Here is an 18,945-nt window from a genome sequence, read left to right as displayed (position 1 = left end):
ATACAATTTATTTCCGAAGTTGACGCAAGGAAAACTCTAGAAGCTTGAGAAGTCAAAGGCTCAAGGAATGGTGCAAGGATACTCTGTTCTTTTCAGTTTCTGCGGTATGCACAACCCCCAATAGGGAACTGTTGGGCACCAACCACAGAGCTGTGGCTGTATAGTTCAAGCCCAAAGGATTTGTTCTTTTCATTTTATAGCCTTTTAATTGTGAGTGCTTCCTGCTCTGTTCTATTTCTGTCAGTCCACAGTCCACAGGTCTAATAGTTATATAAGTTGGAGCTTATCTATATAAAACAGTAGTTGGACACCTGTGGCCTTGTTTTATGTGGTTCTCTGGGCACTATAGATATTTTTTGCTTTCTGGAGGACTCACCTTCACCTCATGCCATGTTTTTGTGAGGTGAGACTGCAGAGGTGGAAGAATGGATAGGAAGAGAAATGCCCTTTTCAGGGTGAATGTGACATCACAAAATAATAGATGACAAAATTTCAGAAAGAGAGCAAGAGAAGCAGGTAGATCAGGCTTCCTCAGCCTCGGCCCTCCAGATATTTTTGGCCTACAACTCCCATGATCCCTAGTTAGCAGGACCAGTGGTCAGGGTTGATGGGAATTGTAGTCTCAGAACATCTGGAGGGCCGAGGCTGAGGAAGCCTGGGGGAGATTATGGAAGAGAAAGTGAGAACAGATGGCCATGCCCACTGTTGGCATGTGGCCCCCAACAGATTACCTCCAGGGAATTCTGGCTGGTTCCCACCTCTGATTTAAAGCATATTTGCCTCTTCTCAAATCTGTTGTGTGACTACAGGTGAATGGAAAGGGGGGCGGAATAAAACTATATAACCTCTGCTGGGTATATGTGTGTTAGAGTTTCTCTTTATAACTACTGAGTGGTGTATGTTATAGCCCCCATAGGGGACGCAAGTGATTTTAGCTCAAGTAATAAACATTCATACTTCCTATTCATCATCTTTTTGGATATAGCAAACAGTACTTGTTTTTGTAACCAGAGTATTCTCTGAAACACTAGAATGTGGTGCCCTCCAGACGTTATTATTTTTTTTTATAAGATATTTATTAAAGTTTTTGAAAATACAACAAAAAAAATCAAGAAAAAACAAGAAAAGATAAGATACAAAAAAGAAAAAAGAAAAAAATCAAAAAGAAAAAAACCCAGAGAATTGAAATCCGTTAAGCAAAAAAGAAAAATCAATTAAAAATACAGCCAATCTTCCCATTACTGATCTTTCATTAACTTATTTCCCTGACCTCCTCACACCTCCCTTTTTGTATTCTAAGTCAATTATCCATTTCAGCAAATCCTTTCCCTCTTCAAATTTTTGTCCTGTAAATTTATCTTGAAATTAATATAACTTTACTTTCCCTCCTTTCACCAATTAACAGTCAATTTTTCCTAAATCTTTATAACATTTCTGCTAAAGTCACATAAATTCATTCCAACATCATTCTAACATTCATTAATCTTGCAATGTTTCTGTAAATAGTCTTTAAATTTCTTCCAATCTTCCTCCACCAACTCTTCTCCCTGGTCTCGGATTCTGCCAGTCATTTCTGCCAGTTCCATGTAGTCCATCACCTTCATCTGCCATTCTTCCAAGGTGGGTAGATCTTGTGTCTTCCAATACTTTGCAATAAGTATTCTTGCTGCTGTTGTAGCATACATAAAGAAAGTTCTATCCTTCTTTGGCACCAATTGGCCGACCATGCCCAGGAGAAAGGCCTCTGGTTTCTTCAGAAAGGTATATTTAAATACCTTTTTCATTTCGTTATAGATCATCTCCCAGAAAGCCTTAATCCTTGGGCATGTCCACCAAAGGTGAAAGAATGTACCTTCGGTCTCTTTACATTTCCAACATTTATTATCGGGCAAACGATAGATTTTCGCAAGCTTGACTGGTGTCATGTACCACCTGTATATCATTTTCATTATATTCTCTCTTAAGGCATTACATGCCGTAAACTTCATACCTGTGGTCCATAACTGTTCCCAGTCAGCCATCATAATGTTGTGTCCAACATCTTGTGCCCATTTAATCATAACAGATTTCACCATTTCATCCTGAGTATTCCATTTCAACAGCAAGTTATACATTCTTGACAAATTCTTAGTTTTGGAGTCTAACAGTTCGGTTTCCAATTTTGATTTTTCCACCTGGAAGCCAATTTTTTTATCCAAATTATATGCCTCCATTATCTGATAATAGTGAAGCCAATCTCGCACTCTATTTTTTAATTTTTCAAAACTCTGCAGTCCTCCAGACGTTATTGAACTCTGAGCTGCCATCAGCCCCAGATACCATGGCCAGTGGTCAGGGATGATGGGAGTTGTAGTCCATTGGCTATCACTGCACTAGAGAAATTCCTCTTCTAAACCCTGCACAGATTGCTAATGTTTTTAAAGACAAACAATTATAGGAGAAGAGTTGGGTGCTGTTCTAAAGAGACAAACTCAGGCATAGTTGGAGCTTGTCTACACTTCCACCTGTCCTGTGCTTAGAAAGCATGGGTCTGGGTGGTTTTCCGCTTGTCCTATGCTTTCTTGGCACTGGTCCAAGTGGTTTTGCCTTTGCTCCACAGTTTCCCCCTGAATAACCTGCACTTTAACACTAAATTGAAGCAAATGCCAATACAGAGAAAGCCCAATTGACGTTTACTCCAATTCAGTGGTAAATAGTGGGTTTTCCTGGGGGAAAGCAACGGGGCAAGTGGAAGTGTGGATGAGACCTTAGTTTCTGCAAATCTGCACAAAAAGCAGATATTCTAGTTTTTTTACATCAAACAGGCACATCATGCCTAACTTAAGGGAATGTGTTATGTGGTAGAGGTTTGAACTGGGAGTCCTAGGTTCAGATTCCCACTCAGTGGTGAAGCTCTTGGGTGAGCTTGGGCCATTCAACATCTCTCAGCTCACAGATTTGTTGTGAGGATAAAAAAGCACATCCCCTAAGGCAGGCTATGACTATGAGCTACACTGTACATATAGCTCTTGAATTTATAAATTGAGGCTGTTTTCACTCAGAGGTAGGATGCAACTAAGTCATACTCTGAGCAGACTCATTAAAATCAGCAAACTTGACTAACGTAGTTATATTCGCCCCACAATTATGAAATATAACACCACTTTCAAATGTGATTTGGGAGAATCACATATACTGTCAAGGGTGGTTCAAATAGCAGCATCCACTTTGCAAACATTCAGTCCTTTCTCAAAGATTTATAGAATTGGTTAGAAGAGAGTCATTGGAAGTTGGACCTTTGCGCTTCTTGTTTGATCAAAGTATATTGGCTTTCATTGATGGGAAGTGTAAATGTTTCCTTTTTGTGAAAAGGATATGCTAACAGTTTAAAAATGTGTACTGAGCAAGCAGCGTTTTGTACATTAACAATTTGAGAATGTTGGTAACTTGGAAATACTTTGAACCACGCTGCAGACCTCAGCAGGGACAGAACTTTATGTAAAGTCTATTTTTGTTGAGACCACATTTGGAGTGCTATGTACAGTTCTGGTCACCTGACCTCAAAAAAAGATACTGTAGAGTTGGAAAAGGTTCAGAAAAAGGCAGCCAAAATTATCAAAGGGATAAAACACCTCCACTGTGAAGAAAGGTTGCAGCGTTTGGGATTCTTTGGTTTACAGAAAAGGTGAGTAAGAGGCAAAACAATGGAAGTTTATGAAATTATGTATGGTGTGGAGAAAGTGTATAGAGAGACCTTTTTTTCCCTTTCTCTCATAACATTAGAACCTTTGAACAGCCCATGAAGCTGAATGCTGGAAGATCCAGGACAGATAAATGAAAGTACTTCTTCACGCTTTGCATAGTCCAGCTATGGAACTGGCTCCCTTAGGAGGCAGTGATGGCCACCAACTTGGATGGCTTTAAAAGAGGATTCAACAAATTCATGGAGGAGAGGGCTAATAGATGGCTTCTAGCCATGATAACTATTCTCTACAGCCACATTTGGAGGCAGCAGTGCTTCTGAATACCAGTTGCTGGAAACCATGGGAGGGGAGAATGCTCTTATGCTCATATTCCGCTTGCTGGTTTCCCACAGGCATCTACCTGGCAACTGTGAGTATACTGGACTAGACAGACCGTTGGTTTGATCCAGTAGGCTATTCTTATTGCGTGATAAGCATATCCATGCTTTTGTGTCTTGTACCTGCAGCTTGAATGTATTTGAAGCTAAACTACTTTGGCTTCTGTTAAGAACTTCAAGGTGAATGTTGTTATTAGTTTGGCAATCTCGGTCAGCGTGAATGGCCAACTGATGAGACAGCCAGGAACACTAACAAAAATAATCTCTGTGGTCCTTTATGACCAGAGATGCTTTCCTGACAGCTGAGAATCTCACTCTAACATTTGAAATACAATATCCATCAGATTTTGGAGTGCCCGCAGAGCTCAGTTTGGGGGCAGAGAAGGTTTGGTGCCAATTTTGCAGTTAAATGGAAAAGGAGAACAGAGCTTTTGAGTTGGAAAGTAAAACACCTTGGTGTGTAGGGTTGCTCTCTGAGAATTTGATGCAGGGTATATGCTACTTGCTGTAGGAGTGTTTCATGTCGAACAGGGTAACTTTGTAAGATTTGCTTGTGCAGTTTTCTGGTTTTGTGCAAATCTGAGGGATTAAAGGGGGGGGTGGGATTCCTTGTTCAGGAGCACACTGGAAATAGTTACAAGCACAGCCCAAAAAAGAGTGAAAGCATTGTGGACATAGTAGACATGGAAAGGGGAATGGCAGAAAGTGACCGTTGATCCACCCATCCCCAAACACCAAATAGTCTGTGACATGTCGAGTGAAGTGCCTTGGAGCCCAGTGGCTCCCAACTGATTGGATTATCCCCATATCGGGTGAACCTGAATTTACAGAGGGAAACCGTCATGTGAACTATGCAAATTAAATGGGAATGTAAACTGCTGCAGACACATAATAAATGTGTGTGTGTGTCCAAGCCCCCAAATATTTTGGGACTATATACATATTGGTTGCAGGTTAGGTTACTGCTGGACAAATCCTCTGGTTAGACTTCAATTTACTCTGCTTTAAAGTTACTCTACTATGCCTCTAAGCCCTACATCCCTGACTACTATTCCCATGGCTCATGAGAGTTAGATTGGATTGCCTTTCTGGCATGAGTGATGCGAGGTGTGTTTCTACTAAGCAGTTTCATAAGGGTTATAGAAGGATTACAGAAGCAAATGGATGGTTTGTTTTGTCTGATTCCCTCAAGCTTGACTCCTTGGTGAATACTTTAACCACTCATTTTTCACATACATACTCTGACAAATTGCCAAAGGGGATATTTCTGTACAGATATAAGAGGCAGGTGTATCTGTTGAGTGGGTGACAGAATGCCTGGATGTCATTCTTGCTATTACCACTTCCATCTTGCATGTCTGAATAAATAGCCTTCTTTTCTAATCTATAAATGCAGGGTAACAGTGTAGTTTATGGTGACATTATTTCACTTCTTAATATACTGGTCCTGAAAAATGGAACTGCAATAATACAGCACAGATCTTTAAAAGTTATGTTTATCTTTAAATTACCTTTGAATAGACCAATTTTTTCTTCTTCTTTTCAGCTTGCTAAACTATTGAGTGTTTTATTGTATCATCCTGCTATATCTTTTGGTAGACTGCATTGTTGGAACACAGTTCAGTCTGGCTCATATAATAGAGTGAAGGAGTGCATTTTATATCTAGGCCAGATTAGGGTTTGTTCTGGGCATCTGGTACCTTGGAGTGTCTTTAACCAGGTGTACCCTTTCTTGAAAAGACGCTACTGTAACAGGCAATATGTGGAGCAGCTTTAAAAGTGTCTGGATGGTTGAACAGTAATCCAGAAGATAACATTCTAATCTGTACTGGTTACTTGTTCTAGTCTTCCTTTAGAGGAGTGATTCTTACCCTTTTTTTTACAGTTCAAAAGTTTGTGTACTGTAAGTATTGCCATCTCTTACAAGAACAACATCTGAAGTCAACTGAAGCTAGGCAGGTATCTACTATAAGAAGGGACTTATGGAATCATAGATTTGCTGTTGGGAAGGACCCCGAGAGTCATCTAGTCCAACTCCCTGCAATGCAGGAATCCCAACTAAAGCATCCATGACAGATGGCCATCCAACCTCTGCTTAAAAGCCTCCAAGTTCACCACCTTCCATGGGAGTCTGTTCAGCTGTGAAACAGCTCTTATTGTCAGAAAGTTCTTTCTGAAGTTTAGTTGGAATCTTCTTTCTTGTAACTTGAAGCCTGATAGCATGATTTTGAGTGAGTTTTTCTGGATGTGCATATTGTTCTATAGGAGTGTCTCTGTATGGTACTTAAAGGATTTAAGGCACCAGCCCATACCACAAAGCTGCAGAAACTTTGCATATGCTTATTTATATAGATAACTGTAAGAAAATGAAGATGGTGGGTGGCTTTATTATTATTATTTACTCGCCCTTCACCTTAAGGTCCCAGGGTGGTTTACAACATTAAAACACTTACAATCACATAAACAAGGTGGATCCTAAAAATATGTATTCATGGGGTCTGAACTGGCAGTGATGGACCAGGAACCAGACCTTGAGGTCATAGCAGACAGCTAGATAGAAGATGTTGACATGTAGCAGCCATGAGAAAGGTAGATGCCATGCTAGGGATCATTAGGAAAGGAATTGAAGTGGCCATATCATAACGCTGTTATACAAATCTATGGTGCAACCACATTTGGAATATTGTGCACAGTTTTGGTCACCTCACCTCAAAAAAGTTATTGTAGAGTTGTAAAAAGTTCAGAAAAGGGGATCAAGGGAATGGAGCAACTCCCCAGTGAAGAAAGGTTGCAGTGTTTGGCACTCTTTGGTTTAGAGAAAAGGTGAATAAGAGGTGACATGAGAGAAGCTCATGAAATTGTTCATGGCATGAAGAAAGTGGATAGTGCAAAGTTCTTTCCCCTCTCTCATAACAATAGAACTTGTGAAGCTGAATGTTGGAAGATTCGGGTCAGCGAAAAGCAACTGCTTCTTCACGCAGCGCATAGTTAAACTACAGAATACACTCCCACAGGAAGCAGTGATGGCCACCAACTTGAACAGCTTTAAAAGAGGATTAGACAAATTCATGGAGAAGAGAGCTATCAATGGCTACTAGCCATGGTGGTTATGCTCTGGCTCCACAGTCAGAGGCAGTATGCTTCTGAATACCAGTTGCTGGAAACCATCAGAAGGGACAGTGCTCTTGGACTCTAATCCCACTTGTGGATTTCTCAGAGGCAACCATTCAGCCACTGAGAACAGGATGCTAGACTGGATGGGCTATTGGCCTGGTTCTGCAGGCTCTTCTTATGTTCAGTGTACCCATATGTCCTGTAAGGAAGGGGGGGTAGAAGGTTTTAAAAGGAAGGGAAAGGGCAAATGATCAGCAGCTTGACCTCAACATCCTGAGTGTGTGAGAGAGAAAGTTAAAAAAGGCAAAATGTGATATATTATCTTCTCCCTCTTGCAGGTCTCTGGTATGTAATTATTAGTTGTGCTATTCATCTAAGTTTTACCCAGAGTAGACCTATGGACATTAATAGAGCTATCTTAGTTATGGTCATTAATTTTAATGGGTCTGTTCTGAGAAAGGCTTAGTCGAATGCCACCCAAAGCCTCCCCACGTATTTTAACTGTACCTTTGCATTATCAGTCTTTTTAACTCCATACTTATGACTGATGTGGGAAAAGGGGGACCTGATTTGACTCACACGTTTCCATATTTAGTAAGGAGAATTGGTCTCTGGCAAACAGCATCTTCTTCCTCTGCCTGGCCTTTTGCTTGGCTTTAGTGCCTTTAGGAAAGCATCAAAAACATCTAAAACATGCTTTCAAGACCATGGTGATCTATACCTGTCATTGAATGAGTAAAATGAAAAGGAAAACTCATTCACAGCACGCAGCAGAAATGGCAGCGCTGGCCTGGATGACGGCCCTGAGAATGTCAGGGGTTTGTTTTTAATATTCAGCTGGCAGATTCCTTAAAAGTCTGTCTGCATATATTTTTTTAAAATGTCACAGCATGGTCCTTGGCTAGCAGGTAGAGCAGTAAGACCTTTGGATTGGCAGTGGCAGCAGCTGCTGCTGCTCACTTGTTGCTTCACTCATAATAGACAGATAATTGGCACTGGCTTTAATTGGTCTCTTTCCTACAATTGGCATTGTTGAGTAACAAATAGATCAGCCACTACAGAAGTCAATGAAGCCTTCCACCAGATAATGTCTATGTTGTGCATAGTTGTTGCTGTGAGGCACTTATTCTCTCTGTTGCTCAGATGAGAAAGATTTTTCAGATTTCATAATCTGACCCTTAAGTTTGGTCTGGTTTGTTTGTCAAGACAGACTAGAGTCTACTGCCAGCCTTTTGGATTCATAGACATTCATTTAACTTATATAGACTTTTGTCTTCCATTACGCCAAAAATAAGGTTTACACAGAAATCCTTTCAATACATATAATCCATATGCAGTGGCTACTTGTGAGAATCTGCTAATCCACAACTGGGACAAATAGCATCCACTCTGCAGTAAAATTACCTATGAGCAAATGAAACATGGAAACACATGATTTTCATGACTATACTCTAAATGTGTGGTGACAACGCTCAAACCTATTTTGACATCCCTTCTAAGCTGGAAACCTTTTTCCTAATCCTAACCCCAGGTGTACCTGGCTGCTTATGTTGTGATTATTAGTATTTGAAGAAAGGCACCCGGCACATGCTTATATGTGTTTTCTTATTCACTGCAGCTCTGGGGTTCCAAGGGAGATACAAGGCTGAAATTAAGTTTGGAGTAATCTTTACCACATTCCTAAAGTTGATCTTTCCATCTTTATTCTGAGAATCATTTTTTAAATGCAGTACTAATGAGAGCTGGACCTACTTTTTCCACTTAGTGGCTGTGAGCTGTGTGACTGTGCCTCCTATGATGTTGGTGAAAAGCTATTTTTGTGTAGCAGAGGGCAACAGTAATATGGCACAATTAACCAATCTATAGTGATAAATACTAGTCATATAGTTACTGGTTGAATTTTTATTGGATATTAGACAGTATTCAAGAACCAAACATCAGTAAAAACAACTAATTTGCTTTTGCTTGCCTTTCACTTACAGCAAGCATGAAGCATGTATATGGTGAAAATGCAATATGTGAAGCATCCCTCAGACTCAATTCGATATTTCTGTTGAAGTGTTTATCATTATGTTTTATTCTGCATTGTGGTTTTTAAATGTTTCAGAAGTTCTGTATTTTGATCTTTTGTAAGTTGCTTTGATGGTAAAAAGCATTGAACAAATGTAATAAGAATAACTTTTGCTTTCTTAAAGCAGTGGTTTCCAAAATGCCAACTTTCAGAGTGACCTTTAACATTGATTTGTCTTGCCAATAAATCTCTTGGCATCTGCTAAGGCAGGGTTTCCCAAACTTGGGTGTCCAACTGTTTTTGGACTACATTTCCCATCATCCACGACCATTTGTCCTGCTAGCTAGGGATGATGAGAGTTATAGTCCAAAAACAGCTGAAGACCCAAGTTTGGGAAACCTTGTCACCATCTCAGTTCACATAGGTTACCAACTATGGTAACCTTTGCCAAATTCCTGCGTAAACTGAGGGCCAAACCACACAATGTTAAATGAATAGAGTTGCATCCAACAAAGTTGTTCCATTTTAGCAAGGACTTCCAACTGCACAGTGGAACTTCCCCTCCCTCTCCTCTCGCTATACACCCCCCCTGTGTATCTCCCTATACACCTCCCTATACACCTCCCTATACACCTCCCTATACACCCCCCCTGTGTATCTGAAGAAGTGTGCATGCACACGAAAGCTCATACCAAGAACTAACTTAGTTGGTCTTTAAGGTGCTACTGGAAGGAAAAAATTTTTTTGTTTTGACTATGGCAGACCAACACGGCTACCTATCTGTAACCCCCCAAATTTGTTCTGGATGGTTCACAATTTTTACAGTGCTTCCCCTCTCTACCCATCTTGCAGTGAACAGACCACACTGTTCGTAAGTTTAAATGCTTTACTTACAAACTCCAAACGTCAGAGTCATTCTATGCACAGTTATTCTATGCAGCAGCAATGTGGGATACAAAATATAGTGAAATAGCTCTAAGCACATGATCTGAGTTTGTAGCGAGTAAGCTCAGGCACATCCTATCTCACATAGTGAAAGAAAATGAACAAAGAAGCTTTACTTCTCTGGAGACAAGGGCCCATGACCTAACTGGGTCTAGGAATATAATTCTCTGGTCTTAACCTCTTCATGTGGGATGCAGGTGGCGCTGTGGGTTAAACAACAGAGCCTAGGACTTTCCGATCAGAAGGTCGGTGGTTTAAATTCCCGCGACAGGGTGAGCTCCCGTTGCTCGGTCCCTGCTCCTGCCAACCTAGCAGTTCGAAAGCACATCAAAGTGCAAGTAGATAAATAAGTACCGCTCCGGTGGAAGGTAAACGGCATTTCCGTGCGCTGCTCTGGTTTGCCAGAAGCGGCTTAATCATGCTGGCCACATGACCTGGAAGCTGTACGCCGGCCCCCTCAGCCAATAAAGCGAGATGAGCGCCGCAACCTCAGAGTCATCCGTGACTGGACCTAATGTTCAGGGGTCCCTTTACCTTTACCTTTAACCCCTTCATGTATTAACTAGCCCTAAGCTTGCTACTTATATTTGACTGCAATTTCCCCACAACCCCCTTTTCAGGCAAATATGACAATTGGATGCACAATTTAATAAACCACCCAGAGTCCCATCTTGACTTAAAGGTTCTCAAAACTGTGTTGTTTGGCTCTGGGTCAATTTGTACAGCGCTCTTCTTTGGCTGCACATAAATGTCAGTAATGGTAGGGAAGTTATCATGCTGGGAAATGTTTGCCATTTCTAATAAGCTTCTGAGAAACCCTAGGGCTCTCCAGAACATTGTTTGGGAACCACTGCCTTAAGCTATAGGTAGGATCACTGAATGATAAGACTGGTATTATTCCATTATTTTAAACACAGTATCATGAGCCCTTTGAAGCCCTTTGTTGTCTAATGCCAGCCCTTATTTCTCTTTAAAGGTGGATCCAGAGAAATGCCGCTATCTTGTGGGTAGCATCTTGAGTGAAGGAGAAGAGAAGCCATCTGAGGAAGTGCTGCGCATGTTTCTGAAGTATGGTTTCAAGATCATCAACTTCCCAGCCCCTAGCCATGTTGTCATGGCAACTTTTCCCTACACGACTCCACTGTCCATCCATCTGGCAGTGAACCGTGTCCACACAGCCCTTGACGTATACATCAAGGTGAGTGATCCTATGTAACAAGTCTTCTGTTTTAAGCCTGCTAGGTAAAACCCTCTCCTTGCCTTGTGAAGGTGATACACATTATCTTATATTATATATTTCCAATTAATCATGCAGCCTGAATCCTTTTTCTGTTGCTGGCTGTTACGTATTATTTACCTGTGATACCGTCTTTCCTTTAGACTTTGCAAAGACACCAGTTATCTTTCGGGATCAGTGGAGTGTATGAAGTAGTGGTGGGGAATCTTTGACCGTTGGGCCTAATTAGGTCTGACAGGCCTCTCCATTTTGTCCACGAGAAACCATACCCACCTCCCGTAAACTTGACGTCATGTATGATGTCAGAAATAGGTCCAGTAAGGTCAAGGCTGAGCCAATAAGTGATCTGCATGGCTTTTCCTTTCTTTTCACAATCACTGTTGATGGGCTGTGCTTTCAGAGGGCTGTGCATGGCACTTTGCAGCCCTGACTGTTATCTGATATTAAGGACTTCAAAGTGTTGTACAGGCACTCTGTAAGCATTAACAATCAACTGATCATTTGTACTTGCAGGAAGCTCTGCACAATGGTTTGAAGACTCAACAATTGGAGACTTTAAAGTGCCATGTCATGGGTCACCTGATATTATTCTGACATCAGATGATAAGTAGGCAGCTCTACCACTTGTCAACTTTGACCCAGAGGATGTTGGGGAGATAGGGGTCCAGCCCACAGATCAGATCTATTTCCCCATTCCTGGTATAATGTTCTACACAAGGTTTTGAAATATTCACTGTTATGATGGAAACATGTGGGGTTTTTTTGCTTGTAATCTTCTTCATGTGTACCAGTGGAAGACACTTTCTTACCATCCCCAAAGGACTGGGATGATTTTTTTGCTAAATATGTTTGAAGCTAAAAGTTTGTTGGCCTCATAGATATTTCCTCAGAGAATGCCAATTTTGTGTGTATGTATGAATGAATGAGTGGGTGGGTGGGTGGATGCTTCTAGATCAGTGCTTCTCAAATTCATTTCTTTCGGCCACGCTTTCAGAATAAACATTTGTTCATGCCACACCAAATTTTTTATTCATAATAAATATATTGGAAAATAAAAAAAAACTCCTAGCAGTGCTTAATCTATAACATAGAACATAACCACTGTATAATATTATCTTGGGACATCCAGAAAGTATGCTATGCTGTGCTGTGCTATTCTATGCTGTACCGAAATGTTTATTTGATTGTTCTTGAATCTTTCTGCCACACTTGCCATCCATTCCATCCACTCCCCTTTGAGAACCACTGTTATAGATGGAGGGCCTCTAGTCCTGTAAACTGCAAGCAGGATTGCATTAGCCATCCACACTTCAGGGGTCTATCCTTTTTTGGGGCCTATATGCATGGCACTATGGGCAAGACAAAGCTTTGTGAGAATTGTTGTTTCCTCTCCTTTCCCCTCATTTGTCACTTCTCTTCTGACATTTTGAAGCAGATGCTTCTCAGTGCCATTTTAGCTCCTTATTTTGTATTTGTACCTATGTACATGTATGCAGTTACTGAAGCAGTACAATTGAAAAAAATTAAAAACTTGTATTTTTTTTTTTAAAAAAGACAATGCCTGCAGCTCAGGGCAAGAGGGTTGCAGCTTATCTTCTGCATTTACATGACTATGGATTGGACTGTAGGTCCCATGGATTTCACCTGGAAATGCCCTTTTCCAGTGTAGTTACCGTAATTTCACAATGGAACCTAATCAGATATCCTGATCCAGTCAGTGTTACAATATGGATCGAAAATTTATAGCCTTGATTTTTCCTTCTTAGTTGTGTCTGTCTACTGTAGTATAACTGCATTAAAAACAAATTGTGCCCGACTGCAGTCCAGGGTTAATGGATTGCAGCCTTATAGGGTTTTAGCCAGAGACACCTGCACATCTGTACTTGGAAGTAAGCACTAATGTTTTCAAAGTAATCTACTAATTAAATAACTATTTGAACTGTGTGGGTTGAGGGAACCTCATTACAGGAAGCAATTAATTAAGGCAGAGAGCTGGTAGATCAGGAGAAAAAGGACTTATGGTGCAGCATGTGAAACAGCTCTGAAACCAGAAATTCATGGCAAGCAGCTGAGGAGGAGAGGCTGTCCCAACATGTCATCTACCTCCCCCGGGAACATTGCTTCTCACTCTGCCTCCATCACACATTTTACCATCCATACCTGCAAAGAGATTGAACTGCTATTCTGTTCTTCCCCTCCTTAGCAGATTTTCTGTGGGTTTTTTATTTTATTTTAAAAAAAGGTAGAGGAAGGTAAGAAAACATGGGAGGATTGCAACTGGCTTATGAAGTTGTCTGGACTCTCCATAAAATTGCACAAAGGAGACATGGCAATTTCACAGCAACAGTCTTGCCTAGAGGAAGAGAGAGAGAAAAAAAACACAGGAATGTGATTTTGAAGGGAATGCGTTTAGGTTCTCATGTACGTTTTGTACATCACAAATGTTTCCATTCATGTATCCTCTCCTATATAATAGAGCACAACTGATTCCCATCTCCTGTCAAACTAATTCCCTATCACAAACTTTTAACTCTAAAAAACACATCCCTAAAATCTTATCTGACTCTTGTACTGCTGTTTCCTAGCACCCTGTGTGAGAGTTTTCCTTCATCAGAATTGACAGCTTTACGTGCTTTTTTGCCTGCCCTACTGCATGCCAGCAAAGAACACTCTTTGGAAAGACTGCCATTCAGTTATCTTGTTTATTCCCCATCTCTGATAAGGAAGCTAGCTGAATGGACATACTGTAACCTGCAAGAGTGTTATTTAGTTCAGAAGGGAGAGACTGTTTAAAGACCAAAGGACAGTGCAATTCAATTCAGTTTTCATGTAGGTCATCCCCATTCTCTGGAATTTTATCTCTTCCCCAACCCTGCCCTATGTTGCTTAGAATGCAGGCGATCTTGAGGAGAAAACAAAAGAACAGTCAAACTTGGAAACCTCCATGGATTGCAATATATGATGTTGTTAGGAGAAAGAGAGCTTATGTTTTTCCAGTGGGGGGAAATATTACTGATCATGAATTTCAGAATTCCTGTGTTCATTGTAAGCTAGGGCATTTCCACATGTTCAGCATGATGGTGATGTCGTTTGGTACTTGCCTCCCTTTCTCCCTAATTTATACCAATTTGTATAAACCATTATTAACTGATAATCTTAGAATGTTAAGTCATCACTGTTGATTTAAAAAGCAGATTGCATTTTTGTTCTTACTGGATTATTTTTGTTTATTTTAAATAAAAAGATAACATTTAAAACACCCACCTTTCTTAATTGGCCTGACTTGAACCCCTAGCTACACTTCCAAAATGTTTTCTCAAGGCTCTATCTGCACCTGCCTCTTTAAAAGCAACATTTTTCTGTGCTGAATTGGGCATTTTAAAGAATTCATGGACAGCAATGCTTGTGTGCTAATACAGTGGTACCTCGGGTTAAGAACTTAATTCATTCTGGAGGTCCGTTCTTAACCTGAAACCATTCTTAACCTGAGGTACCACTTTAGCTAATGGGGCCTCCTGCTGCCACCACCCTGCGATTTCTGTTCTCATCCTGAAGCAAAGTTCTTAACCCGAGGTACTATTTCTGGGTTAGTGGAGTCTGTAACCTGAAGCGTCTGTAACCTGAAGCGTCTGTAACCTGAGGTACCACTATACTTCCTTCTTTATAATGTGGCTGGGGATATTAAACTGCCTTCAAAGAGGACCTGCAACGGCACCAGGAAGCATCAGTGCTTTGTACTTCCTGTTGTATCATCTTCCCCACTCCAACTTATCATTGTTTGCGATGAATCTCTTGCATCTCCTATAGCAGGTTGTTTCCCACAAATATTCCTGTAAGGAAATTGATGGATAGACTGTTGGAAATGACAGAGCCTTCATTATGGGATTCTCCCTGTTGCTCTTGCCAGGTAGCTATGACACTCACGTAGTTGTATTAACAAATTCCTGCTAAACTATTATTTCTTTCATGTTACTCAACATGTCTGGATTAAATTTGTGCCAAAATCTGGTTTTTAAAACAGAAAACATGTAGCGTCTTTAAAAAAGAAATCTCTATATAAATAAAAAAGTGGCAACTAGACATTCTGTTTTTGTGCCTACAGTCCAAGTCCCAGGAGCAATGTTGCTCCTAGCTTTTGTAGTCCAGTTTCTAACACTGATTATGATATATTTACTGATTGGAAATGAAGTGCTGTGACCATCATAAAACATTTGCACCTGCAAATATTATTCAAAGTGGGATCATGCATTATAGCCCTGATATCATCATGCACACAGATAATAATTGAATGTGAAGTAAAAAATGACATCTGGAGGGGCCCTCAGTGCCTATCATCTGAAGGCAGCCCTGTTTAGGGAAGCTTTTAATGTTTGATGTATCACAGTATTTTAATATTCTTTTGGAAGCCACCCAGAGTGGCTGGGGAAACCCAGCCAGATGGGCGGAGTATAAATAATAATAATAATAATAATAATAATAATAATAATAATAATAATTATCATGCATATTTTGAGGAATATACATGCAACATCCCCCCCCCCGTTTAATCCAGATTTAATGTTTCTGCAATAACATCCCCCTCTACCCATGGTAAATCAGGATTAAAGGGTAGAAAAAATGTGGAATGGCATTTTCATGGGGATGGTATTGCCTAAATTTGCGTCTATGGGCAGTGCCATTTCCATAATAAATGGCTGTGTGCAAATGCCAATTGTTCAGCATTTGCACACTAGTTTCCTTTGGCCCTAACTATGGGTAAATGCACAAGCCTTGTTGTAGCTTGTGCTGATAATATGGGCAGTAGAAAGTGAGTAAGGAAAGCAGTGCTATTAAGTGTGCACTTTATGTGCAAGTCTACGTTTTTAATAGCAACATCAGATTTACCAAATTTACACTTGCTTTAGGGTGCAGAGATGACATTTGGATGCTCCAGGAAAGGTCCTGGAGAGTGCATCTGTAACATAAGCAGTGAAATCATTAAAGCTAAAAAAGGAGCTACAGATAGTGCTGGGAACACCTGGTAGCTTTTTAATGAGAGCTGCCTTTCTGGTTTAAAAAATAAATACATCCAAAATCCTTGGTGCTTATGTTTTTCAAACTGAATGAAGAACAGAGATTTATCCTAAGTTGAAACTTTTCTTTTTCAACCTAGTGAGATAGAAATCTTGGGCAAATGTGCATCAAATTTATGATTGCTTTGTGTGTGTGCCTCTCTTGGGAACTTGAAACTGGATATTTTTATTGCAGATTTCAGTCATGAAGTTTCTGTGAATGAGGTTATTGAGGTAATGTAACTTGGTTATGGGGCATATTAGAGGGTTAGTCAGTTATAGGTTTGGGGGTCTTTCAGTTGACCCTATTTATAAGTAAATCTCAAAGCAGACAGAAAAGATTTTCCATTTTTACAAATATGGAGTTGAAATTCAGAAATTTGAAATGATAATACATGAGGAAGAAAGAGTCAGTTAGGTGTGTGCTTGTGGATCTGAGAGTTGTGATTCTAACCAAAACCAGAGGCAAATGAGCAGAACACAGATTAATTACTAAGGGACTGCTATCAGAACTATTCTTTTTAGAGGCATGTTCTTCCTTACCTTTTATTGATTTCCTGAATGTAAGACTTGAGCTGGAAAAATACAAGGTCTCTAGCTGCTGAGGCTCCTAGAACCATAATCCTAAAAAAATTAATTCTCTATAGACTCAGTTGTTTGAATAGCCTGAAGTTTGGACCTGGTTTGGTGAGCTATCCAATCAGTGTGTGCTTCAACCACTTTTCAACCATTTATTTATTTATTTATTATTTATTACTTATACCCCAGCCACTCTGGGTGGCTTCCAACAAGAAATTAAAAATACATTAAAACATCAGTCATTAAAAACTTCCCTAATCAGGGCTGCCTTCAGATGTAAAGGTATAGGGGTGTGCAACACGGCCTCCTGTCATTGCTAGAGAGCTTGAAGTAGCTGGGTTGGACAGACCTGGTATTAAATAATGGGAGCTTAGTCATCTGTTGTAGACTAGCCAACAGATCAGAACCTTCTGTCTTCTGCACTTCTGTCTTCGGTTTCTCAACTCCAGTGTGGCCAGCCTTTCTGGCAAGAGTTTGTCCTTGAGTCAAGTATAAAGTATGAGAAAGTGCATATGCAACCCTGCCACGTGCCTTGGTGTAGTTTTTGTCTTTTGTCTTACTGAACTGAGGAGGGGTCAGGCATGTTGGCCTGACAAGCCCATAGGTTCTTTCCAAGGGTGTGCTACATACTTCCAGTACCTGTGACACTTGTCTAGGCACTACTGTATATTACAGTAACTCTCCAAAATTAGACTGTGGCTTTTCGGAGTTGCTTTGATATGCTGCCTTTCTGCTGTGACATTTGAGGTAGTTTACAATTCAGTACTAAACTAAGAGAATAAATATTAAAAAGAGCTGTTTAGAATCTCTTCAAGAGATGATAGCAAGAGCGCCTTGATCTGGGCTACTTTTGTTTTCTTTTTGGGACCTGTTTTCAGCCTAGGTAAGACCTTGTTTTACAGTTATCCAGGCCTCTTTGCCTACTTGCTTGCTTCCCTTTTCATTTTTCTTGAGTCTAGGACTCTCACAAGGCAAGTGCACCCAGAATTGCTCCATTGCTAGATTTTTTAATTCCAATATCCTGGCAAATGCAATATAGAGTCTTGTGCTACCGTAAAGGCGAACTTGCTTATTATAGCATAAGCCTTCATGAACTGAGGCCCACATCAACAGTGTGCCTATCTCCTGGCCCTGATTTGCCTGCTGTGGAGCCCTGGAAATGATGCATTATCAGTACCATGCACCTTGTGCCATTTTGTGTAAGAACATCTAGGATGTTATAGGAGGGCAATTTTTGCAGTCACCCGAGCCATATACCACAAATAAGCAAAAACTGTTCAAACTTCCCTAGGTGGTTCTCATCTCTGTTGCTTGGAGGAAGAGGGTGAAAGCCATTTTAGCAGAACTGTCTAAACCTACGGCTTGGTTTCCTTGCAAAGCCAATTCTGCCAATGCTCCTCTCTTAAAACTCCCTCTTCTTCCCATATCTTTGAACTGCTTTTCACAATGGCAGGTTTGACATGAATAGCACCTGGAGACCAGGCTTGTCACTTGGCTGCCCCTTTCATTCAAGTTTGCACCTGAGCCCTCAGAAGTGTCAGGTTCTTGTTTCCCTCCCACAATATGGAGCACTGGGATCTCTGCATTTTGCTACTGTTCACATACCAGAGTAGACATTTGCCAACTTCACAGCTGGGGTTGGGGGGGAGGGGGAGGGGATGGCTTTCCTGAGGCATTGCTCCCAAATCAGGGATGTTCTCACATCCCCTCCTGGCTCCTGTGGCAAACAGCATCTGCTCCCCTGGCACCTGTTGGAGAGACAGGGAAAGAAAACAAGAGAGAAACTTTCACAGAAACAGGTGACCTGTGCACATTTTCTGATGGGAATATGTGTTGCCATGGAGACAGCTTCTCCAAATAGCTCCCCTCCACCTCCCCCAAGCAACTGAGGCGCAAGCAAGACATTTTTGCAGTGTCTGGTTTGAAAAGATTCTCTTAATGAGAGTCG

At 40.7% G+C, this 18,945-nt stretch overlaps 1 protein-coding gene across 5 annotated transcripts in view; it reads left to right on the top strand.

Annotated features, from left to right (window-relative positions):
- Positions 1–18,945, top strand: part of TEX264 (testis expressed 264, ER-phagy receptor) — a 159,223-nt gene that overhangs the window by 36,665 nt on the left and 103,613 nt on the right. For all 5 annotated transcript variants that reach the window (XM_083603537.1, XM_083603534.1, XM_083603536.1 and 2 more), the window contains one exon: positions 11,107–11,328. In XM_083603537.1, coding sequence (XP_083459663.1) covers positions 11,107–11,328 — 222 coding nt within the window. The remainder of the gene's footprint in view (positions 1–11,106; positions 11,329–18,945) is intronic.

The sequence above is a fragment of the Podarcis filfolensis genome, assembly GCF_964270895.1.
Source record: "Podarcis filfolensis genome assembly, chromosome: 2".
In the NCBI taxonomy this organism is placed as follows: Eukaryota; Metazoa; Chordata; class Lepidosauria; order Squamata; family Lacertidae; genus Podarcis; species Podarcis filfolensis.
The sequence above is the reverse complement of the archived record's forward strand: the minus strand, read 5'-3'. Positions and strand labels throughout refer to the sequence as shown.